Source organism: Chlorocebus sabaeus, chromosome 11, assembly GCF_047675955.1.
Source record: "Chlorocebus sabaeus isolate Y175 chromosome 11, mChlSab1.0.hap1, whole genome shotgun sequence".
NCBI lineage: Eukaryota > Metazoa > Chordata > Mammalia > Primates > Cercopithecidae > Chlorocebus > Chlorocebus sabaeus.
Window position 1 is genome coordinate 122,061,866 of NC_132914.1, and position 20,971 is coordinate 122,082,836.

Here is a 20,971-nt window from a genome sequence, read left to right on the forward strand (position 1 = left end):
GATAGGGTGGCCACATAAAATCAGGATGCCTAGTTAAATGTGAATTTCAGGTGAACAACAGATAGGTTTTCAGGATACGTGCGTCCTATCATTGCACGGACACAATAAAAATTATTTATTGCGTACCAAAAATTCATATTTAACAGGCACTCTTCTGTTGTTTCTTGTGTTCCGTTTGTTCGCTTGTGCTCAATCTGGCAATCCTACCCTCAGATCCAGTCCTAAGTATACAATTGGTGTTCAATTGATGCCTACATTCTTTGTTCTTGGTCAATCATCCCAGATTTATTTATTTATTTATTTATTTTAGTTGTATTTTTTTGAGACGGAGTCTTGCTCTGTCACTGAGGCTGGAGTGCAGTGGCATGATCTTGGCTCACTGCAACCTCCATCTCCCAGGTTCAAGCGATTCTCCTGCCTCAGCCTCCCGAGTAGCTGGGATTACAGGCATGCGCCACCACGCCCAGCTAATTTTTTTGTATTTTTAGTAGAGACAGGGTTTCACCATGTTGGCCAGGCTGGTCTCGAACTCCTGACCTCAAATGATCCACCCACTTTGGCCTCCCAAACTGCTGGATTACAGGTGTGAGCCACTGCACCTGGCCAGTCATCCCAGATTTAGATCAATGTTTCTCAAACATGTTTCTACATCAGAATCTCATTAGGGTCCATTAAAATACAGATTCCTGGGTCCCACCAAGATTCTATTTCAGAAGGCTAGAAGGTTGCCCAGGGATCTGCATTTCTAGCAGACTTCCCCAGGGAAGTCTATTGCACAAGAGATTCCAGAAGCAGCAGGCCTAAGCCTTGCTCCTGCCTTTCTAAAGTGACTTGCAAATAGGCACCAGCCCACAGAACACAATTTGCCCTCTGGGATCAAAAAAACTGCTATGCACTCAGAACATAGGAAGGGCAGTTTCTCTAAAAGCAAAATACACAAATATACATCTTCAGACTATAGACACTCCAGGTGAAGTTGAGGCTGAAGGAATGAGCCGGACCCCAAATGTTTTAAGCTGCCAGCATTCTGCTTGATGTGGGAGGGGGCAGGGAGGCGCACGGTGTTACCTGGTACCCACCTACAGTTTTGCTTCCTGCAGCACAGAGCCCTTGGGAGCTGATGTCATCAGGGATTCAGAATAGGCCTGAATGGCCTCCTTATCCTTTGAGCCCTTTTTACTACTACTCCAAAATAAATAGCATTTCTCCTAGAAGATAACCAAGCTAATTTATAGTTGACGTTGAAGCCACATAAAAATGGTTTTACACGGTTCTTTGATTTGCAAAAGGCAAAGAGGAAACAGGAAAGCTACAGAAGTTTAGAGTCCAACAACCCTCAACGATTGCAGGTGGCTGAGATGTGGGGAGCTGCTGCTCTTAGACAGAAGTACAAGCATCTTCAGGAAACACACCTGGGAGGTGGACAAGTCAAGCTGAAAAGGGCTCGTCCACTTGAAAATTTAAACCAGCGAGGAAACAAAGTGGGGAGATGGGCCATGGAGACTGACAACCAGTATACTAGTTGGGGGGCTGTTGAAAATCAGCCAGGAACAGATTGTTCTGTTAAAAATACTTTTGATTGTTTCTTTTTTTTTTTTTTTTTAAAAGAATGACTTGCGAAGAAAAAATCATTGCTTTTTAAAATTTTTGAGACAGGATCTCACTCTGTTGTCCAGGCTGGAGTGCAATGGCGCAATCATGGCTCACTGCAGCCTCCAACTCCTGGGCTCAAGTGATCCTCCCACCTCAGCCTCCTGAGTATCTCAGATTACAGGCAAGAGCCACCACACCTGGCTCAAGAAGAAAGATTTCTCTAAAGAGAAATTAAAATATGTTGAGTTTACCCACATGTGATTTTTTTTTTTAATCAGGACAAATTACATAAAAACTGATAAGGCCAGTCAGGCACAGTGGCTCACACCTGTAATCCCAGAACTTCGGGAAGCCGAGGCGGGCAGATCACAAGGTCAGGAGTTCAAGACCAGCCTGGCCAACATGGTGAAACTCTGCATCTATTAAATATACAACAATTAGCCGGCCAGGGTGGTGGGCTTCTGTAATCCCAGCTACTCGGGAGGCTGAGGCTGAGGCTCCCGCTTGAACCCAGGAAGTGAAGGTTGCAGTGAGCCAAGATTGCACCACTGCACTCCAGCCTGGGCAACAGAGCGAGACTCCATCTAAAAAAAAAAACCCCAAAAAACAAAAACAAACAAACAAACAACTGGTAAGGCCCTGCTAAATCAAAACACACATAATGGGATAGATTTCACTTATGTGGCCTCCAGTGAAACCTGCAGGGAGGGAAGCCACACTGCCGATCCTAGCATTCTTACTGGATTTGAGGGTGGGATGGTGATTTGGGGGCTATGGCAGGGAAGAGGACCCTAGCCAGAGCCCAGACATTCTGTGCTTCCTGACCCTCCTTCCCTGTTCCCATTCTGATGGACAATTTGGAGAGAGACAGAAGGAGACAGAGAGTTGAGGCTGTCACGGCCTCCTCTGGCCCAGTCCCTCAGCCAGTCCTCAGGGACCCCTCACATGGCTGTGCGTCCTCGCCTGTGGACACCCACAGTGATGCTCTGCCACAGGGAGGTATTCATGGTCTGGGAGCGTGGGTTCTGATTCCTTCTCTCCTCTCTACATAATTCAGTCTAGAAACTGGAGGGAGTTCCCTTTTGCTTGCTGGAGTCACAGCCCTGCTGGGTCCTGGCTGCCCCGGGGCAGTAACAAAGAAGGGGGCTCCCAAAAGGGCTGGCTGGACCCAATGATCATTGATCATCAGGAGCTCAAACGCTACAGCAGCAACAGGATGACAGCTGGTGTCCAGGCTACCACCTCACATTGTGGAAACCTTTTCCCCCCGAGGGCAGGAATTTTGAAAGGAAGTCGGGTTTCAGGTCTGAAAGCCAAGGTGAAGAACCAAGAATGCTTTATTCTTACCCAGCAGGCAAGCAAGGAAGCAGTCAAGCCTTCCCTGAGAGAGGGGAAGAGGAAGAAGCATTCACCAGTGCTAAAGGAAGCAGGTACTGCAGAGGAGTCAAGACCAGCAGAGCAGCGGGGCAGCCCCAAGGCCCCCAGAAGGCCTCGGCCTGTGGCCCTAGGATGATGCAGGTGGGGGCCACCTCAGAGGGTGGCTTTCTGCTCCATGCATCCAAAAACAGCCTTTCCTGATGCCTGCCGGGGGCAGCATCCCCTCCCCTGCCATGGCAGCTGCTCGCCCATCTCCACTGCCCCTTGAGCTCTGTGATCACAGCTCTCCTGTCCTTCGTGTGACTGTAGTAACTTGCCTAAAGGTCTGCCTTGCCCATCTCTGCTGCCGATCTCATGTTCTGGTCATTTCTGCATCCCCTGACCTGTGCAACGGACCTTGCAGTGAATGCCATGAATAAATAAATAAATGACCCCGAAGCAAGGAGGTCTCCCCTCTTCTTGCTGCTTCTGGAGGTCTGAAGCCCAGGGCTGGAGCTCTTCCCCCCATTTCCATTCCCTCCTGATAGCAGCTGCCCCATCCTATTCAAGCCACTGACTTCCTCACCCACTGGGGCCTCCCCGCTGGGCCCAGGCTTCCACCCCTCCCAGCCCAGGGCCCACTTGCCAGCCAGCAGCTGACCTAGTGATTCCCCTCTTTAAAAGCCTCCAATGGCTCTGTCACTCCCAGAATCAGTTCCAGACTGCTCACTCTGCACCACAAGGCCCTGGGTGGCCTGCCCTGTCCACTCTCAGACACCACCCCCTACCTATGTCCCTGCCCTCTCTCCCCTCCAGCCACCCTGGCCCTGCCTGACCCTCCGATGTGCCTTGCCTGTCCCTGCCGCAGGGCCTTTACAGTGGCCGCTCCAGGCAGCATTCCTCCTGTGGCTGTGTGCTGAACGCCTCCCTGCCCTCCACTTCAAAGCTCACTATCTACCTCTTCAGAAAGGCCTTTCTGGAGCTCCATCTGTCCTTGTCCCCACTTGCCCCAGACATGCACTGTCCGGTCTGGGAGCTGCATTCGGCTGGTGAGCCCTTGAAACAGAGCCAGTCCAAATTAAGACCTGCTGCACATGTACCATACACACAGGATTTCAAAGACTTCACGCAAAACAACTGCAAAAATATTGACATCCTTTATACTGATTACATGTGGAAGTGATAATATTTTGCATATATTTGGGTTAAATAAAATTAAAATTAATTCCACCTGTTTCCTTGGACTGTTAAATGGCTATTAGAAAATTTAATCTGAAAACTTCACACGTGGCTCACGCTGTATTTCTATTTGACACCATGGCTCTAGCCCCTCACATTTCCTATCATGAGTGTAATTATCTTTTCTGCTGATTTATTTGGTTTTCATCTGTCTCCCCGGCTGGAATGCCAGCCCCCCTCAATCCCCCTGAGCAGGCTCCTCAGCTGTCTCCTCCACTGTTGTGCGTCCCCTTGCCCCTAACAGAACCTGGCATCCCGGGTGCTGACTTGATGAATGAACGATGCAAATACCAGGTCTCATTACTCAAAACCCACCTGCACCCCCTCCAAGGGAGGGTCCCAGGCCTTCCAGAACAGGCAGAGTAGTGGCAACGCGGCATGCAAAAGACGCAAGCCTGCAGCACAGCCCCCAGCAGTGACCGCTCCCACTCCAGCACAGAAGCAGGACTGCTGCTGGAGGTGGGCTCCAGGCTGTGGTTGGCCAGAGGGTCCGATCTGAGGCCCCCTTCCCCCAGCAGGCAAGCGAATAGCTGTCAGCCCGGGCCACACTCTGGCCAGCACCTACTTTGCTCCGGATTTGGCAGACGACAGGGACCAGCAGCAGGACGCAGCCCAGCGCCAGGAGGACGTACTGGGCATAGTGCATCACCTTGGGCATCAACACCAGCTGGGTGTAGAATGTGTGAAGCGTCTCCCCCTCCATGGCCCCGCTCTGAGGAGGCAGAATGACAAACACATGAGCTGGAGCCACAGGCTGTGGGCTACAGCGCAGATGCCACCCAACACCCTCCTCTGTGCCCGCCTCAGCCTTTCCCCATCTCAAGCTCCCTAGCTAAAGCATGTGTTGGAGCCTGCCAGGCACCGCCTCCCTCCAGGACACAAGGTGAGACTACAATTCCCAGAATCCTTGCAGTTGGGCAGGGGCATTTGGTCGTGTTCTGACCAATGGGAGGTGGGCCTGGCCTCACGTGACCCCCCCATCACTTTCCCTGCCACTGAAAGGAGGATCTACAGGAGGGCGGGGCCCCCGGGGCCCTGGAACCCTAAATTACTGGAGGCAGCAGAGCTCTGCTTCCCCATCAACCCACTTCAGACTGGGCTGTGAGCAGGAAGTGAACTTGACATTCGGAGGCTTGTTTGTCCTGGCCATTAGCTAGCCCTGATTTAAAACGAGGTAGGCAAGAAATAATAAATAAAATTTAAAAAAAGATAAAATTAAAAAAATAATAAAATAATAAAATAAAATAGGCCAGAATGAATTCTAAAAAGATGCAAGAGAAGTAAGTTTAAGTAAAAAGCTGACACCTTGGAAACCAACTTCCCCACTTTCAGGAGAAGAGGTTATATGCCTCAACAAAATCATTTTACACCCAGGGCCAGGGACTTTACCGCTTGATGCAGCTTCTGTCTTCCCCATCTCAAGGGATCCCTTTCAACTCAGTGGGATAACTGACATAGGGTGCTTGGACAGTGTGAAATTTCTGATACACTGGTCCATGTCACAGTCCGGTTACCCCGGCCCAGCCCTCTCCCTTTCTACAAGCCGATCCCCACCCCCTGCCTCAAATGCCCACATTGGCTCTTAACAAAAGCCCCTGACACTGTGCCCAACGCACCCTTACCTCTGCAAACCAAAGCAGCGGCAGGACCACCGGCTCAATCTTCCCAGTTTGTCTGGAAATAAGCAAGGTATAGCTGTGTGAAACAAAGTCTTACACCCAAACCTTGATATAATTCTGCTTGAATACAACATCTAAACGGGTTTAGTATAATTTTGCACACGCTAAACCCTCACCACTAAATATAAACAATGAGCTGAAACACTTTAGGAGCCATGTGACAAAACTCTCCCCAGGCTGAAGGTCTCAGTCTACAGCCCTCAATACTACTTGTAAATAAGACTAACTTTAATTCTTTTTATTTTTTATTTCATTATACTTTATGTTCTAGGGTACATGTGCACAACATGCAGGTTTGTTACATATGTATACATGTGCTATGTTGGTGTGCTGCACCCAACTTTAATTCTTTAAAAGGCATTTTTTGTTGTTGTTTTTTGTTTTGTTTTGTTTTCTTTAGTTGACAAGGTGAGATGTTTTCCCAAAGGGCTGTTTGTCATCACACAGCTTTGAACCTGTGATCATAAGTTCTGGGGCCAGGAGGGACTTGATTCTGCAGTCTCAGTCATCCCTCCTTATCCACGGTTTTGATTTCTGCCATTTCTTACCCTGAGTACAGTACAATAAGATATTTTGAGAGAGAGACCACATTCACATAACTTTTATTATAGCATTTGTTATAATTACTCTATTCTTAGTTATTGTTAAGTGCGGCTATGCCTAATTTATAAATTAACTTTATCATAGATGTTGTGTGTATAGGAGGAAGCAGAGTATATGCTATACAGGGTTCAGTACTATCCCCAGCTTCAGGCATCCACTGGGGGTCTTGGAATATACTCCCGGGGATGAGGGGGCCACGGTACTTGACTGGTGCAGGCTTAGGGAACCGGTGTTTTGATGTGCTGCTAGAAGGAATCTCCCCTGGCAAAGAGCTTGATAATTTGATAATAATCTTTTTAAATTAAAAACTCACATCTCCTACAGGGCAAAGCCCACCAGTGACCCAGCCAAAATCCATTGGTCCCTTTTAGAAACAGAACCCAAATTTTACTCAGGATGGCAATGCACCCAGTGAAAGACTCCACCTCAGCCTCTCTTGTGGCAAGTGAGGCTCTGTAACCAAGTTCTGGTTAATGAGATGTTTGCAGAAGCGTTATGTGGGATGGCCGGGAAGGTTGCTCAAAAAGCAGCTTTCACAGCTGGGATGTGAACCTTTTTTCCCTCCTCCCTTTCAGATGCCTGGAATGCAGATGCAAGGGCTGGAGCTCTGCAGCCAGTGGGACCAGAGGTGACCTTGAGGATGGAAGCCATGTGTTGGGAAAATGGAACAGAAAGATGAGTGGAACTTGGACCATGAATGTCTCTTGCCATACTCTGACTGTCTGCCTCCAGACATCCTCTAAAAGAAGATTTTTTAAATAACAATATACCTTTGTTCCATTTGGGCAACAACTGTTGAGTTTTCTGATCTATACTGACAAACCTAATTCCACCAATATACCTCACGACCCAGCAATTACGCTCTTCAGAAACTGCCCTAGAGATGCTCACACATGCACACAGAGGCACAAAGATGTTCAGTGTTGCTTGGACTAGCAAAGACAAACAAACAGACAAATGACAACCTGTATCTTCTCTATGGTGACATATATATGAATGTAAAGAAGTAGGAAAAGGCCTGGAAGGAAGCACAGCAAATTAATGATGGTGGGTACGGCTGGGGATGGTGGGGAGTCACAGGAAACTCTCTTTATTCTTCCCCTCAAGAAGATATGTTCATATTACCTGTGACATTAAAACTTACACGCCAAGTTAAAAAGATAATAAAATCCAAAGGGAGAATAAAAGTTAACTCGATGCCGGAGAAACGTGACAGGCATGACCTTGTCCAGGCTATCAAGGTCAACATCAACAGTGATACAGTATGTTGACGGAATGTACCCTAGATGCTCTGAAACTGGAACTTTCTCTCTGTGGTCTTCCTCCTCCCAAAACCCATCACCCCAGTCTAATCATGAGAAAAGCACCAGACCAATCCCAGGAGAGAGGCATCCTACAAAATACCTGACCAGTGCTTCTCAAAAGTGTCACTGTCATCAAAACGAAGGAGAAATGAGAGACTGCCACAGCCAAGAGGTGCCTAAGGAGACCGGAAGACCAATGTGACACCTGGGATACGGTGACCTGCCACGACAAAGGGGGACCATGCAGACGTGACTACATCAAGGCTCTGAGATGGGGAGAGTGTCCTGGAATATCTAGGCGGGTCCATGCAGATATGGGTACATCAAGGTTCTGAGATGGCGAGACTGTCCTGATATCTAGGTAGGTCCCAGGGAATCATAAAAGTCCTTAAAGAGAAAAGTGGGAAGTCCTCGCCAGAGCAATCAGGCAAGAGAAAGAAAAACGAAAAAACAAAAACAAATTGTAAAACACCTAAAAAAAGAAAAAAAAAATTTTTTTTTTTTTTTGAGAAGGAGTCTGGCTCTGTCACCCAGGCTGGAGTACAGTGGCGCAATCTCGGCTCACTGCAAGCTCCACCTCCTGGGTTCACGCCATTCTCCTGCCTCCGCCTCCTGAGTAGCTACGACTACAGGCGCCCGCCACCACGCCCGGCTAATTTTTTTGTATTTTTAGTAGAGACGGGGTTTCACCATGTTAGCCAGGATGGTCTCGATATCCTGACCTCGTGATCCACCCGCCTCAGCCTCCCAAAGTGCTGGGATTACAGGCGCGAGCCCCCGCGCCCGGCCAGAAAAATTAATTTTTAAAAAGAGGGTCTGGGGCGTGGTGGCTCGCGCCTGTAATCCCAGCACTTTGGGAGGCCGAGGCAGGCGGATCACAAGGTCAGGAAATCAAAGCCATCCTGGCCAACATGGTGAAACCTCGTCTCTACTAAAAATATAAAAATTATCCAGGCGTGGTGGCACATGCCTGTAATCCCAGCTACTCAGGAGGCTGAGGCAGGAGACTCGCTTGAACCAGGGAGGCGGAGGTTGCAGTCGGAGGGAAGATCGCACCACTGCACTCCAGCCTGGCGACAGAGTGAGATTCCATCTCAAAAAAAAAAAAAAAAAGGCTCAAATCCCCCAATCACAATTATTGGAGGTCTCTCGGGCCACTTAAATAGGGTATAGCACAGTGAAATGGGCTCACACTATCACCCTACAGAGGACGAAACACAATGGAAAGACAACAGATGGTACCATTCACTTTGGCTGCTTTTCTCCGAAAGACTTTGTAAGAACCAGTGGGAACTGTATGCAAGTAACATGCAACCCCACTGCCTTTACCTAGTGAGCAAGGAGCACAGAAGCTCCCCCGACAGGTCACGAGACAGCTCTGCTTCCGGCAGCTGTGTCCCTAGACTTTTCCCACGCCATCCCTTGTGGCCCTCAATATCTGCTGTTGAGACCACTTTCCTGGAGTGCCTTGTTCCCAGTCTGCAGGGAGGTCAGCAGCTGTGCGGCCCAGAGAGGTTGGGTGAGTCCCCAGAGAGGTTGGGTGAGTGGCCCACAGCAACCGGTCCACAGGTCACTGGCAGGCACAATCCAGCTGCCCGTGTGAACTGTTTGTCAAGAATGTGAATTAGGCCCGGTGCGGTGGCTCATGCCTGTAATCCCAGCACTCTGGGAGGTGGATCATCTGAGGTCACAAGTTCAAGAACAGCCTGGCCAACATGGTGAAATCCTGTCTCCACTAAAAATACAAAAATTAGCTGGGTGTAGTGGTGAGTGCCTGTAATCCCAGCTACTTGAGAGGCTGAGGCAGGAGAATCGCTGGAACCTGGGAGGCAGAGGTTGCACTCTAGTCTGGGCAACACAGCAAGACTTTGTCTCAAAAAAAAAAAAAAAGAATGTGAATTACCTCCCAAGAAGTAAAAATTGACAGAGTTCCTGTTAAAATTCAGATTTGGAGGTCCTTTTGAAAAATGCAGAGGATGTGGCCATAGTGAGCCCACATTTCCATGGGGCCACAGTCAGCTGGTGCTGGGAAGGGGCTGTATCCTCAGCCCCAGGTCTCCTCTTCTATCTGGGTCACCCACTTGGCCCCAGTTGCATCCCAGTTAGCAGCCCAGGTGCCAAGTGGTGGAACCAGAGGGAGGACTTAGGCTGCAATCGCCTCTTCTGTGCCTAGTGCTGTTTCCCCACCCACAAATCTATCAAGAACAAATTCCCTAAGTGGCCTCAAAATATAAAAATAAAAGGCAAGGGGGGCAGTGAAGGAAGCGAGCTGACAGTTATTACTCGCTGCCGTGCTCTGACAAAGTGTTATTCTTTCCAGCCGAGAGGCATTTGACAAAGCTGAATAGATGCTTACATTCCTGCAACCCAGGGATTTTTCTAAGAGAATTTTTTTTTAACGAAACTATTTCAGATATGCTAAGAAGCACAGACACTGACATAGCAACAAATCAGTGTAATCCCTCACCAAGTCCTAGCAACGTGTAATGCTACAGCAAGTGCTGGTGCGCGTGGGGAGGAACTGGAACCCTGCTGCGCTGCTGCTAAGAATGGGGACAGGGTAGAGGCTGTGCAAAAGTCTGACAGTTCCTCAAACAGTTAAACAAAGAGCTAACATAGGACCCAGCGATTCCACCCCTCGGTACCTAACTAAGGAAAATGAGAACAGATGTCTACACTGGGACTGACACAGGAACATTTATAGCTACATTATGCATAATGGCCAAGGCGTGGAAACAACTCAGACATCCATCAACCGATAAATAAATGTGATCTATCTAGACAATGGGATATCATCCAGCCATAAAATATACTGATCCATGCTACGACATGGATGAACCTTGAAAACATGATGCTAAATGAAAGAAGCCAGTCGCAAAAGACCAAAGACCACATAGTGTGTGATTCCATTTATATGAAATGCCCAGAATAGGCAAGTCCACAGAGACAGGAAGAGGAAGAGCGGTTGCCTGGGGCTGAGCGGACAGGGAAGTGAGTGTTAATGAGTGTGGGGTTTCTTTTGGGGGTGATGAAAATGTTCCAAAATTGATTGTGGTGATAGATGCACAATTCTGTGAATACACTACAAGTCACTGAATTCTGCATTTTATTTGAGGGGGGGATTGTTGTTTTTTATTTTTTTATTTTGAATTGCGCATTTTAAAGGGGTGAGTTTTATGGTATGTGAATTGTATTTCCATAAAGTTGTTTTATTTTAAAAATCAAAAAGAGGAAATCAGTGGTTGAAAAATTCTTATAAAATGAATAGTGAAACTAAAGAATGTTGTTTGGTAAGTTTCCATTTTCAAACATTTGGTTTTGCCAGGCTTTAATTTTTGTCACTCTGTCATGTAGGAAACAGCTTGTATTAAAGCTCTGGCTAATTGGCAGGGAGGGGGTGAATGTTAAGAAAGAAAAGTGGAGGCTGGGCACGGTGGCTCACGCCTGTAATCCAGCACTTTGGGAGGCCCAGGTGGGCGGATCACTTGAGGCCAAGAGTTTGAGACCAGCCTGACCAACATGGTGAAACCTCGTCTCTACTAAAAATACAAAATTAGCCAGGTGTGGTGGCACATGCCTGTAATCCCAGCTACTCAGGAGGCTGAGTTAGGAGAATCGCTTGAACCTGGGAGGAGGAGGTTGTGGTGAGCCGATATCCCACCCTTGCACTCCAGCCTGGGCAACAAGAGCGAGACTCCATCTAAAAAGAAAAGACAAAAACAAAAACAAAAAAAGGGAAAGAAAAGTGGCCTTCTGGGGAAGGAATATCAGGATGCAGGTCAGGACCTGGCTCAAAACCAAGACCCCTCAGGGAGAAGATCAGCAGGGAGTAGATTCATCCTCAATAGGACCCTCTCCCCTCCCCATGCCTGGTTCCTGGGGTATGTCACTGGAGTCTGGGACCACTGGAGCACTGAGCCCCTCATCTCTCAATGAGCAATGCAGCCCCAGCTCCCAGTCCGCACTCACCCAATGCCTGCGATAGATTTCATGTAGAGGCTCAGCTGCAGTTTCACAGAGCAGTTCATGGGGATTCCTGTGACCTGCGGCAACAAACACAGTGAGGAGACTGGCCACCCCCAGCTCCAGGGACACCACCAAGCCCTCCTCTCCCTGGTCTCTGTCAAGAAGGTGGGCGTCCCAGCTAACTGCCCAGTGGAGCTTGCTTGTATCTGACCTAAAACAAGCCACAGGCTGGGGGAGGGTCCATGGTTCTAGAAATGCTGGGCAGGTGCATTGGGATCTCCTCTCCTGGTTCTAACCCCTTATAGGGAAACAAGTGTTTCCCACACGGTTATGTCTACAGCCTCAAGAGGTCCCTTCTAGAAAGCAAGCCTGTTCCAGGGTGGAAAAAACCTAATCACTTTCACCTGTCCTCCTAAGACGGTGTTTCCCAAAGTGCAGAATGGCAATTTGTCCATGCTCCCTCTCAACCTCCACATTCAATAAAACGGACAAGAATCCCTTCTCAATTCACTCCCAACTCCTCCGGATCATTTTCAAGAGTAGTCTCAGCCAGGTGTTTGCATGGTCTTTAATGCCCCTCTAATACACCTACACAAAATCTCCACTTTTAACACTGGCGCAGAGTTGGCCCCAGGTTCACCCCTGCTGGCAGACAACAATATTTTACATAGAGCCTAATATTTTTTTCCTTGTTCATTTTTATGGTTGTCTTCTTTCCTTGGAGAATTTTGTAATTTCCTATTTGAGGTAGTAATAAAAACCTTCCCTTGTGCAGAAATTTATTTTTATTTTTGTTTGTTTTTGAGACAGAGTCTCAGTTATCTAGGCTGGAGTGCAGGCAACCTCTGCCTCCTGAGTTCAAGCCATTGCCCTGCCTCAGCCTCCCCAGTAGCTGGGACTACAGGTGTGCGCTACCACATTCAGCTAATTTTTGTGTTTTTAGTAAAGACAGGGTTTTACCATGTTGACCAGGCTGGTCTCAAACTCCTGGCTGCAAGCGATCTGCCCACTTTGGCCGCCCAAGGCAGGATTACAGGCGTGAGCCACTGCGCCCAGCCTATTTATCATTATCATTTTTGTAGAGACAGAGTTTTATTAGGTTGCCCAGGCTGGTCTCAAACTAGCCTTAAGTGATCTTCCTGCCTCAGCCTCCCACAGCACTGGAATTACAGCCATGAGCCACTACACTCAACTCTTTTTTTATGAGACTTTTTTTTTAAGTAAATAGCAGAAGTGACACACATATGTCATCAAAAACAACAGGAAGGTGGTTCCAGAATGAAGTCAGGAAATGATAGTGGAAATAAAACTAGATTTGAGGTCAGAGAACTGCATTTGGTTCTTCTTAACTGAGAGTTGCTTCCTCATCTGTAAAACAGAGGGAACTCTCCCCACCTGACAGAATATTTGCAAGAGCAAAAGTAAGGTATGCAAGATAGCCACACTCAGGGCCATAAATGCCTGGGTTATTATCACATACACTGTAAGGAAAGGATGTTTTCTTCATTATGGCCCAGGATGCTGAGGCCCTTCCAGGCCCCTGTGGTAAAGAAGAGCTCATCAAACGCCTCACTTATGCCCACAACTGGGGAGCACTTGCCCTTGAAAGTGAAAGCCTGGTGGGATGGGCGTTAGTTCACCCATGAGTAGAACAGAGTTCACACCGCAGGCCTGAAGCTGCTCTCCTTAGGAATTCTGCTGGCATCTGGGAACCCAGATTTCAGGAGGGTTCCCACCATCCCCAACTGATGAGAGTAGTTCACTGGGCCAAAATTATCTGCACAAACAGTATGGTTCTTGCTCAGCACCTGCTTTCCTTCCCAGAGTCTAGAATTTTGGTACCTGCCAGGCAGAGGTGCCCATGTGATTGGCCCCTAGCAAAACACTGTGGGCACTGAATTTCTAACGAGCTTCCCTGCTAGACAACATCTCCTACATGTTGTCATAACTCATTGCTGAAGACATTAAGTGTATCCTGTAGGACTCCCCTGAAAGAGGACTCTGGAAGCCCCAGCCTGACCTCCCCCGACTTCACCCAAGGTGCTCTTTCCCTTTGCTAATTTTGCTTTGAATTCTGTCGTTATAATAAATCTTAGTTGTGATACCACCATAGCGGCGTCCTGTTGCGTCCCCTGTCCCCATGCCCTCCCCCAGTTTCAGGAGCAGAAAAGTGGCCACACGGAAGCAGCTTCCAACATGCATTTGGTTTTCAAGGCTAATGGCCAACAGGCAGCAAGCTGATCTCATGATCCCCTCCCCAACGTGCCCAGCTCAAAAAACAAAGAAGTAAAGGCCACTTCCTCTCCCTGTCGGCCTCAAGCTGATCTGGAGGTAGAATTGGACGCAGCAGCTAAAGTGGCTGCGGCAAAACAGCTCTATGCCTCTCTCTGGGCTCCCAAACTTAACCCCCTCTTTCTTGATGTGAGGGGGAGAAAAGAAAATCCCTGCCCTGAAAGGAAAGTGATCAGTGAGAGCACACAGGAGACGGTGTGCATGGCGGAATTCTCCGGAAGCCAGCAGAGCAAGAGAGGCCGGAGGAGGAATTAACTAAAAGACGGACAGCAGAGACCAGGCCTGCGGCCAGGGCCGAGAGGGTCTAGTCAGTGGCTAAGGAGGCCTGGGAGGACAAAGGAAAATGGAAGGAAAAGGAAAAGGAAAATGGTGCATCTGCCGCAGAGCTTCCGGAAGGGCCTGAGGTGCCCAGCACTGTGGCAAACGCATGGAGCTTCCTCAGACAACTAAAACCAGAACTACCATCGGATCAGTGATCCACTGCCGGGCATCTGCCCAGAGGAAACGAAATCAGTGTGTCAAAGAGACAGGGGCACTCCCATGTACAATGCAGCCAAGATACAGAATCAAGCGAAGTGTCTGTCAGCGAATGAATGGGCACCGCAAACATGGTGCACACACAGTGGGATACTGTTCAGCATTTAAAAAGAGGGAAATCTGGCCAGCGAGGTGGCTCACACCTGTAATCCCAGCACTGTGGGAGGCCGAGGTGGGCGGATCACTTGAGGCCAGGAGTTCGAGACCAGCTTGGCCAAGATGGTGAAATCCCATCCCTACTAAAAATACAAAAATTAGCTAGGCATGGTGGTGCGTGCCTTTAATCCCAGCTACTCTGGAGGCTGAGGCAGGAGACTCACTTGAACCCAGGAGGCGGAGGTTGCAGGGAGCCGAGATCATGCCACTGTACTCCAGCCTGGGTGACAGAGCAAGACTCTGCCTCAAGTAAATAAATAAATAAAAACAGGGAAATCCTGTCATTTGTGACAACATGATGAACTTGGGGGACATTATGCTAAGTAAAATAGGCCAGGCACAGAAAGGCAAATACTGCATGACCTCACTTGTATGTGGAATCTTAAAAAGTTGAATTCAGGCCAAGCGCAGTGGCTCACGCCTATATTCCCAGCAATCTGGGAGTCCGAGGCGGGTGGATCACCTGAGGTCACGAGTTCAAGACCAGCCTGGCCAACGTGGCAAAACCCTGTCTCTACTAAAAATACAAAAATTAGCCAGGGGTGGTGGTGTGTGCCTGTAATCTCAGCTACTCGAGAGGCTGAGGCAGGAGAATTGCTTGAACCCGGGAGGTGGAGGTTGCAGCGAGCCGAGATCGTGCCACTGCACTCCAGCCTGGGTAACCAGAGTGAAACTCCATCTCAAAAAAAAAAAAAGTTGAATTCATAGAAGCAGAGGGTAGAATACTGGCTAGCAGGGGCTGGCAAGGCAGGGAGGGGGAAGTCCGTCAAAGGATACAAAATTTCAGTTAGACAGGAGGAATAACTTTAGGAGATCTGCTGGACAATATAGCAACGGTCAGTGTATTGTACTATACAATACAACACAGTGACTATAGTGAATAGCAATGTATTGTATACTTGAAAGTTGCCGACTGTAGATTTTAAATGTTCTCACCACCAATACATGATCAGTATGTGAGGTAATACATATGTTAATTGGCATGTACTCAAAAATAGACAGCTTTTCTTTTTCAAGTTAGAAAACTAATTTTGGCTGGGCACGGTGGCTCATGCCTGTAATCCCAGTACTTTGGGTGGCTGAGACAGGAGGATTGCTTGAGCCCAAGAGTTCAAGACCAGACTGGGCAACATGGCGAAACCGCATCTCTACAAAAAATATAAAAATTAGCCAGGCATGGTGGCACATGTCTGTAGTCTGGGCTACTAGGGAGGCTGAGGTGGGAGGATCACCTGAACCCAGGGAGGTCGAGGCTGCAGTGAGCCATGATCATGCCACTACACTCCAGCCTGGGCAACAGAGTGAGACCCTGTCTCAAAAATAATAATAATAATTTTGTTAAAAGCCCATGGGAGAGACCACAAGTGCCCACTCAGGAAACAGAAAACCACAGATTTCTGAATCAATGGTAGCAGCCACCAAGCCCAACTGGGCATATTTTACAGAGAACAGAGGCGCCAAGAGAAGAGGCTACAGGCTGAAGGCATGTCCTTGGGAGGGCCACATGTCCAGCTCCCTGCTTGTAGACAGAACTTCACACGGGACAAATTCTCTGTGTGATTTATCTGCAAGATATTCCTGGCTTTTCTTGGTACCTGATCTTTATGGTATCTTGACACATCCAGAGGGCTGCCTCCAGCTCACATGTAGGAGACACCCCAGCTGATAAGTTCTAATTAATTTACTGTCTTAGGGCCCATTTATAGAACCCGGTACAGGGATCATAAAACCCATGAACTATGGAGTCGGGGTGAAGGAAGGAACTTTGGTAGCTCGAGATTCTAGAAGCCAGGCTTCCACCACCCCAGCCCACAGCAGCTCTGTGCTTGGGAAGAGAGGAGGCAGCCAGGTGTGCTCCGACCAGGAATCGCCCACCCCCCACAGAGGATGGCAGGGGCTCACCGGGTGGATGTCCAGGAACAAGGAGTGTGCCTCCTGGTTAGGGTGCAGGCCAGTCACCGCTTCTGCCAGGACCGGGTCGGCGTTGAGGAAGTGAGGATGGGAGAGAAACAAGGGGGCACCTAGAAGACAGAGGGGTGGCGAGGGGACATCAGACAAGGACAGTGCGTTGGCAGGTCCTGCCAGGCCGTAGGTCTGCACAGAGCTGCGGTCTGCAGAGCACCCCCGTGGCAATGACAAGATAACCAGACAGAGAGGATCCCTTCCTCCATTCCGTCAAAAGCCCCAGGCCCTACCATGAGGGACAAGCTCTGTGCCAGAGAAGGGGTGAGGCAGGAGCTGCTGATTCTGACAGGAGAGACCAAAGGAAGGAAGAGACCAAAGGCCTCTTAACAGGAGCCAGGTGAAGGAGGCCCAGGAAGCACATTCCAGATGGAAGGGAAGGTGGAAGCAAGTGCGGGCAGGGGAAATGCATGGTGCACGAGGGTGCTAGGGAGGCAGGGATGGACAAGGCAATGCCAGATCTGAACTTGGGTGTGGGGAGGGGAGTCTGGAGCACAAGTCAAGGAGCCTACACTGGCCCTTGCAGGCCACGCAGCAACAATCAGAGCTCAGGTGGGCAGGCCTCCCTGCGTCCACAGGAGTGTGTCCTGTAGACACACCTGCTACAAACATGAGCTCAACCTCACCACTGACCAACCAAACCAGGCAAACACTAGCTCACCCTCCGGACAATGGGCAACAGGCCTGAAGGACAAGTTAACAAGGAACAGCGAGCGGGCCTCTCTCAAAAGCTCACAAGGGCCAGGCGCCATGGCTTATGCCTGTAATCCCAACGCTTTGGGAGGCCTCAGCAGGTAGATCACTTGCACCCAGGAATTGGAGACCAGCCTGGGCAATATGGCAAGACCCCATCTCTACCAAAAAAAAAAAATACAAAAATTAGCTGGGCATGGTGGCACATGCACGTAGTCCCAGCTACTCAGGAGGCTGAAGCAGGAGAATCACTTCAGCCTTGGAGGCTGAGGCTGCAGTGAGCCATGACCGTGCCACTGCACTCCAGCCTGGGCAGCAGAGCAAGATCCTGTCTCAAAAGAAAAAAAAAAATTTTTTTTAAAAGCTCACGAGGATCCAGATGGTGCTAATCCACTGACAGAGCCGACGGGTGGTGATCAGGGGCTGGGGAGGGGGCGGGGAGTAACTTCTGATGAGTCTGGGTCTCCTTTTGGGGTGACACAAATGTTCTGGAACGAGATACAGGTGATGGCTGCACAACCTTGTGACCCTGCTAAATGCCACTGAATTGTTCACTTTAAAATGGTTAATTTTATGGTACAAGAATTTTGCCTCAATAAGAAAGGAAAACAAAACAGAAAAAAACCCGAATCAGAGGCCAGGCATGGTGGCTCACGCCTGTAATCCCGGCACTTTGGGAGGCCGAGGTGGGTGGATCACCTGAGGTCAGAAGTTCAAGACCAGCCTGGTCAACATGGTGAAACCCCATCTCTACTAAATATACAAAAATTAACCAGGTGTGGTGGTGGGTGCCTGAAATCTCAGCTACTTGGGAGGCTGAGGCAGGAGAATCGCTTGAATGCAGGAGGCAGAGGCTGCAGTGAGCCGAGATCGCGCCTTGTGCACCAGCCTGGGCAACAAGAGTGAAACTTCATTCCAAAAAAAAGACCAGGCGCAGTGGCTCATGTCTGTAATCCCAACACTTTGGGAGGCTGAGGCGGGCCGATCATGAGGTCAGGAGTTTGAGACCAGCCTGGCCAACATGGTGAAACCCCATCTCTACTATCTCTGCTTTTCTTAGCAAAGCCAGGCACTGGTTTGAAATAAAAGCTGGGATTATCGATGTCGGGCTTCCTCTTTCTCAGTTCTTGTGCATCCCTGCCCTTCAGGTTTCTCAAGCATCATTCATCCCAGTACCTTTTCAATTTCATCACATCTGAATGCCCCCTGCACTGTTATATAATGTGCTGCTCTGAAACAACTGCCAGTGCCTTCCTTAAATCTCTGTATTTTAAAGGGAAGCTTTACAGCTGTGCAAACACTTGCCAGAATTAGAAAGTACATATTTAGGCCAGGCACTGTGGCTCACACCTGTAATCCCAGCACTTTGGGAGGCCGAGGCAGGCAGATCACTTGAGGTCAGAAGTTCATGACCAGCCTGGGCAACATGGTGAGACCCCCGTCTCTACTAAAAATACAAAAATTAGCTGAGCATGGTATGGGCCTGTAATCCCAGCTACTCGGGAGGCTGAGGCAGGAGAATTGCTTGAACCCGGGAGGCAGAGGTTATGGAGGCTGCAGTGAGCTGAGATCGCACCACTGCATTCCAGCCTGGACGATAGTTTCCAGAGGTTGCAGTAAGCCAAGATTGCGCCAATGCAATCCAGCCTCAGCGACAGAGCAAGACTGTGTCTCAAAAAAAAAAAAAAAAAAAAAGGACATATTTGAATAAACACTGTGAAAAATATTGATGTTGTAACCTGTTACTGCACGAGGCTTTAACTGGGAGCCCTGCTCTTTTTCTGTTAAAAGAAAAAATAAAAAAGGTTGATGAGTGTAGAAGGTTCTTCAAGTCCTCAGCATCAACAGAGACCTTCTCCTACACGTGATGGCAAGGAGGAAAAGAAGATGGACCCAGAAGCTCTCTCTCACCTCCTTGGACCTTCTGAAGCCATCCCAAGCTCCCGCAGGGACAGTGTCTTCCACAATTTGGAAAACGCTGCTTCTCATGCCTCCTCCGTGGAGGAGGCAGCCACGGAGCCACACTCTGGAGGAATCTCAAACAAGCCCTGGTCTACCCACAGCCCCAGGTGGAGACTGAGGTGGGATGAGGCCACTTGTCAGCCCCCGCCCTTACTTCAGAGGCTGAACCTGTATGGACCCACGCACGTGTTTCTTCCAATTTTATTACCAAACACACCGAGAGATCTTCCCAGCAATAAGTGGTAATTAATTTATAGCTTTATGGCATACCTAGCCAGGCATAATTGCCCAGGATTGCCACGGATGATAATTAGTTGGCTCTATGAGGCAAGTCGGACACCCTCACGCAACAGGGAGGTTTGAGATGAGGGAGTTGTCTGAGTCCAACAGATTTCAAGGCCCAGAAAGGCAAAGGCATGGGTACCTTTACTCTTTAGATAACATGCCACAGAAACACAGACATAGGTGACCAAATGACACGTGTGCACCACGAATGCCCACGATGGAACACCATGCAGCAATGAAGAGGAGGAGCTGCAACCACTCACAACGTCACAGACAAATCGCACCAGGGTGCTAAGGGGTGCACAGGCCAGAAAAGGAGGGAAAGGAATCCAGGTTTATGGGCTATTCACATGAAGATGCAAACCAGCTGAGCTCTGGGGCTGGATGCCAAGGCGGTGGGAGGACTGCGAGGGGTATCCGGGGCCTGTCATGTCTGTTTCTCGGTCAGGGTGCTGGCCAAGAAATGGTGCATTCACTTTGTGAAGTTTCAAACTGCACATGTCAGCCAGGCGCAGCAGTTCATGCCTGTAATCCCAGCACTTTGGGCGGGAGGATCGCCTCAGCCCAGGACTTCAAGACTAGCCTGGGCAATATGGTGAGACCCCGTCTCTAAGGAAAATTTAAAAATCAGCTGGGCATGTTAGCAACCACCTGTAGTCCCAGCTACTCGGGAGGCTGAGGTAAGAGGATCATTTGAATGATGGAAGTCAGGCTGCTGTGAGCTGTGATGGCACCACTGCACTCCAGCCTGGGTGACAGTGATACCCTGTCTCAAAAAAAAACAAAGCAAAAAACCCCCAAAACTGCATGCATCATCTGGGAACTTATTTGTATCTATGTGTATTTTATTTAGAAGCAAAAACTAAGCCCAGGCAAGACGGCACAACACCATCTCTACAAAAAAAATTTAAAATAAGATAAAATAAATTAGCCAGGTGTGGTGGTGTGTACCTGTGCTCCCAGCTACCTGGGAGGCTGAGGTCAGAGAATCATTTGTGCCCAGGAGGTCAAGGCTGCTGTGAGCTGTGATTGCACTACTGCACTTGAGCCTGGGCAACAGAGTGAAACCCTATCTCAAAAATATAAATAAAGAAAAGAAAAAACTTTATTTAAATAAGTATTTTAAAATTCCCTTGTGCTTTTGAAATTCTTTTGGCAGATGTGATAAGAGAAGACAGGGCACACCTCATCCCAAGCCCTTGGAGGGGATGGGCATGTCATTTCTCTCCCTTCTCCTGGTACCTACACCCCTACTTACACCTTCCCTACTTTCAGCCTTGTGCTTTGAGTGGGGCCAGCTCACCCAGGAGCCAGCTGATCATGTGACACAAGCCTGGCCAATCA

At 48.9% G+C, this 20,971-nt stretch overlaps 1 protein-coding gene across 3 annotated transcripts in view; it reads right to left on the bottom strand.

Moving 5' to 3' along the window:
• Positions 1–20,971, bottom strand: part of SCARB1 (scavenger receptor class B member 1) — an 86,145-nt gene that overhangs the window by 3,841 nt on the left and 61,333 nt on the right. For 2 of the 3 annotated variants that reach the window (XM_008005178.3, XM_008005181.3), the window contains exons 8-12: positions 16,628–16,746; positions 11,744–11,817; positions 5,811–5,862; positions 4,754–4,900; positions 1,080–1,208 (exon numbers count right to left, since the gene is read on the bottom strand). In XM_008005178.3, the coding sequence (XP_008003369.2) occupies positions 1,080–1,208; positions 4,754–4,900; positions 5,811–5,862; positions 11,744–11,817; positions 16,628–16,746 (521 nt within the window). The remainder of the gene's footprint in view (positions 1–1,079; positions 1,209–4,753; positions 4,901–5,810; positions 5,863–11,743; positions 11,818–16,627; positions 16,747–20,971) is intronic. The other variant, XM_008005180.3, reaches the window with a different exon arrangement.